The 4,678-nt window shown below is 32.7% G+C and overlaps 1 protein-coding gene across 1 annotated transcript; it reads right to left on the reverse strand.

Moving 5' to 3' along the window:
• Positions 1-438: 438 nt before the first annotated feature.
• On the reverse strand, positions 439-2,453 carry LOC143623916 (small COPII coat GTPase SAR1A-like). Its single transcript, XM_077094709.1, has 3 exons — positions 2,263-2,453; positions 2,054-2,185; positions 439-860 (listed from the first exon to the last, which is right to left on the reverse strand). Exons 1-3 carry the CDS (start codon positions 2,389-2,391, stop codon positions 540-542), a joined length of 582 nt encoding a protein of 193 aa, XP_076950824.1. The 5' UTR covers positions 2,392-2,453; the 3' UTR covers positions 439-539.
• Between the last annotated feature and the right edge of the window lie 2,225 nt (positions 2,454-4,678).

Here is a 4,678-nt window from a genome sequence, read left to right on the forward strand (position 1 = left end):
AAGTCTGGAACCTATGAACTTATAAGTTTTCAGATCTGACTAAACCAACACTTAATAATCCAATTAAAGGTTACAACAATGCTCGTAAAGTCAATCTAAGATGAACTGTACACGGATTTGTAACAAAACATTGAATAAACTGATCTAATTGACATATACGTTCATCTGTTACTGTTCATTATCAGATTTAAGACAAACTCTCACCTTTACGATCTGATTTGGTGTGTAAATCACCAAAGCAAATACTGAAACAGTCAGTGAATGATTATATGATGTTGAAATTTTAAGCAGAGACAATTTTTAGCAAGAACAAGCGCATAAGTATACATATGCGGCATATAACCCCATATATATACATATGTACTTATGCGACGTATAAGTGTGTGACTTATACGGCGCATAACTTATGCGGCGTATAATCACTACCAATCTCTTACCAAGCAGTTGATAACCCACAAACCATAACGTAATACATATATGTATACACACATACATATATATATATATATGACAAACCACCAAAAGTGTATTTTTATTTCCTACTTGATGTACTGAGAAACCCACTTAAAACCTTCACCATAACCCATTTTCCTGACAATGCTACACATGAATACCTCAATCGGCCTAACACCCGAGTTCTCCAAATTCACCTTGCCCTTACCTGTAGTCAGCCCGGTCAACCCCATGTGATAAAGCAACTCGTCTTCTGAAGCTGCATACAGGATGTCAATCTTGTTGCCTAAAATCAAGAATGGTACGGTTGCCAATGATTCATCTGACAGCAACACGTCTAGTTCTGTTTTCGACTCCGCAAATCGTTCTTTGTCGTATGCATCCACCAGGTATACAACAGCATCCACCTTCAAATAATAAAAACACACCAAATTAAGGTTGTAAGATGTCGTTCTGATATCAATTAAAGGCCCAATCTTAAAGCTGCAATAAAGATTGAGCAGCAGACAAGAACCTCTGGAGTGAACGAACTGAACAAGCACAAACGGTGCTTGTCCATGTCCGTTCGTTTAACTTTAACTGAACAAAGGATTGTACACGAATACTAATGCAAATGTTGTTTACTTGTTCTTGTCCGTGTTCCTTCATTAAGAAAAGTAATGTCTGTGTGTTTGTTTATGTTAGCTCATTTATTGTATAAACAAGCTGTTCACGAACACAAACGAGCATGACTAAACATGGATAAACACCAAATAAAAGTAAATGTGAACATCAACATGTGAGTCCAAAACAACTAACAAAACTAGACCAAAATGTACAAGTTTATACTAAAATTTTGTAAAATTAGACTAAATTGTAATGACCTACAAGAATCTTATTTATAAATAATAAATATATACACACTAACAAACTTAAAACACTCGTAAACTAACGAACATAAATAAGCAAATGTAAATGTTCGTATTTATAAATAATAAATATATACACACTAACAAACTTAAAACACTCGTAAACTAACGAACATAAATAAGCAAATGTAAATGAACGAACATTAACACACAAACGTTTGCAAATGATCATAAACAAACTTAGATAAACGAACGTTCACGAACATAAATAAACAAATGAGACGTGTTCATGTTCGTTCGTTTAACTAGATGAACAAAAAACGTAGTTGGTACTCGTTTGTTTATTAATTAACCCAACTTTCCACCGAACAGCGGTTCACGAACAGTTCACTAAACTTTCAATTCGCTTATAGGTCTAATACCATGTGTTGTAAACATATGCATTGAATATACTTAAAAGTTATATAGACAATTTGGTTAACACAAAACAGCAAACACATTTTTAGCAAGATTTAATTGTCCAAGGACGAAAGCAAAAAAGACACTTTAAAGCAATCTTTTGTAAGTACTCCACAACATGCAAAAGAAATAAAAATAGCAGAGCAAGCTAAGAACGTTTTATATTTTGAAGTACTTGCTATGTATTGAAACAAGTAAATTTAACTTTTTTTTTTAATTCAGTTTTATCAGCATAAAACATAATATAACAGTATTGAATTAGAAAAATCCAGATATTAATCAAAGTATACTACCTTGGCATAGTAATCTTTCCAAACCCTACGAGCGATCTGATGACCTCCCAAATCAAAAGCTTTAAACTTAATTTTGCCAATACTCAGCTCTTCCGATGTCGGATACTGTGTCGGCTGATGCTGAACCAATCTCTGCCAAATTCAAACAATAATAACATCAAACCCAAATAAATTATAACAATCGAACATAAGCTAGCTAACCAACTAACCTCATCTTTCAACATATGAAGCAAGGTAGTTTTACCCGCATTATCGAGCCCTAAAAACAAGATCTTAGCCTCCTTTTGCCATAACCCTAACGACGCCAACACTCCGTAAAACCAATCCACCAAAAACATGATAACGATGATGATGATTTAACCAACAATATTATTAATTTAATTGTTATTATATATATATATAGTAAGTATAGTATAAGTAAACCCTAGAGCAAGGCAATTGAATCTTGTTGGGGAATTTGGGCGTTTTTGGTGTCTATATGGGTGATGCTGCTGGTGGAATGTGAGCCGTTAGATCTGTTAAATTGTGAGGGGATTGGTCCAATAAGATTTCAGAGAAATGAAGTTATGGTGTCACCAAAATGAAGTTCAGCCGTTAGATTTTTTTTTAACAATTTTTTTTTCATAATATATGATTGTTTATTGGATTACATCAAAACAGAAGGCAAGCGGGCAACAAGCTGCGCCGCTACCCCTTTTTGAATCGCAAAACCCAATCTTTTAAAAACTATATTTGCTGATCTTGGAGTCATAACATTACTATGCATGACCCGCTGAACACGGGTAAGTAGCTCCACAGCTTCAGGCGCGAGGAAACCAAAAGTGTCAAAATCATCATATGCCGTTAGATTGATTGCTGGAATTGGTTGGGCTCAGATCTTTTTTATTTGCTTGTTGAACCTTTCAGAATTCCTTAATTGATCAGTTTGACACCTATGTACAACTTTTGACAGCATTAGCTTTTTTCATTTTAGGTTATTTGTTTCTCTCTCTAATAGAACTTATATTAGAGCTTCTAATCACTGTTTAATCACTAGTCGGTACCCTACTGACTAGTCGCTGATTAATCGTTACTTGATAAAAATCGGTTAAAATTGAAAATTTGATATGTAAAATTTGGTGTATATATAGATATATTTGAACAGTTGCATATAACTTACAATCCAATAAATCTCGATTAATCGCAAGTCCATATCCCATCTTTTCGACTAACGCCTAGCGACTTCTACAACATAAGTTTGGAATAAAGAAAACAAAAGAAAAATTTTCTCTATTAGATTCTCAACAATAAAGAAAATTTAATAAAAGTAACATTGGCGCCCTGTATTTAGAGGATTGCTATTATTCATCAATCAGTATAAATTTTTAGTGTATAAACCGAGAAAAACTATAAAGCCCAATTCCTGACACCTTACATCGGTTGGATTTACTCATCAACACACTCTAATTAGAGAACATTTTCATTGCAGCGGAAACCTAACTTAAAACATTCAATGTCATAAAGTTTAAATCGTAAACATCTTCTCTCGATATTTCAAACATAAACATAACATTCATTCTTCATGGATGCTAGTTAATTTTCTGATAGCCTTGTGCCCCTCAAGCCAGTTGACTGTACATATTTGTCTGCCTGCATACTAAAATTCAACTACACTGAGTGAGTTCTAGTTTAACAAGTAGCAAGTAATTTTACACATTTATGCATTCACGTTCGTATCATACATGCATGCATAAATACATACAGATATACATACATACACACACACACACATACATACATACATTGTGACACCTGGCTAAAACAGTCATCTTCCGTACAAACCCTAAACCTGATTTCTTTACGTTAATTTCTGCTCAATTGAATTTTTTTTTCATAAATTTAATCATAACGAGTCTAGCATAAGCCCGCATATACACAACACATTACATTTAACTAATTCATTTTATTGAAATTACTCGAATTTTTTAATTTATCCGACAAACACAGATATTCGTGATATATTTTTGTATAAACGACTCGAAAATGTATTTAAACAAGCCGAGGATTAAACTTTATGTTATATGATTATATTTTATAATTATTTTTATAAAATATCTACACCAAATACGAAACAATTTCAAGCATTTATTATTGTTATTATTATTATTTTGATATTCTATCAAACTTTATAGAGAGATGAATGATTAGATACGTTTAACGATTAATGGACGATCAAGCCTCATAAAATATCAACTAATCTTAGTTACTAAACACCCTACTCAACCCTAAAATAACCTACTCAACCATAAGCTCTTAAATATCTAGCCATATCTAGACTTGGTTAACATGAGATTTTGGTCCATACTACAACAATTATTTCATCAAACAATCACCCATTTTCCTTGCACTCTTGTTGGCCAATAACTAGCACCACCCATCCCCTAACCACCTCTTTTCTTTCATATATTTTAACACTCAAAACACTTTATGTAACATCTCGTATTTTTCATTTTTGTGTTCGTTTATATTTAAACCGATTTGAGAACATAATTCGGATCTTAATTATAAATAAAGTCATGCATTTATAAGTATTCATTTATGAATTTTCATTTCATACCCTTTGTGTTGTTTAAATTTGTTTCTTGC

Source organism: Bidens hawaiensis, unplaced genomic scaffold (assembly GCF_021521415.1).
Source record: "Bidens hawaiensis isolate Kalapana, Puna unplaced genomic scaffold, B.hawaiensis_p1.1 tig00003644_1, whole genome shotgun sequence".
Classification (NCBI taxonomy): Eukaryota; Viridiplantae; Streptophyta; class Magnoliopsida; order Asterales; family Asteraceae; genus Bidens; species Bidens hawaiensis.

Bases quoted from the DNA above. Each gene is read 5' to 3' on its own strand.
- LOC143623916 (XM_077094709.1), bottom strand. From the start codon at position 2,391: ATGTTTTTGGTGGATTGGTTTTACGGAGTGTTGGCGTCGTTAGGGTTA. The intron at 2,186-2,262 runs GTTAGTTGGTTA...TGAATTTGGCAG, and splicing joins TTCATATGTTGAAAGATGAG to AGATTGGTTCAGCATCAGCC. The intron at 861-2,053 runs GTAGTATACTTT...TATTATTTGAAG, and splicing joins GGAAAGATTACTATGCCAAG to GTGGATGCTGTTGTATACCT.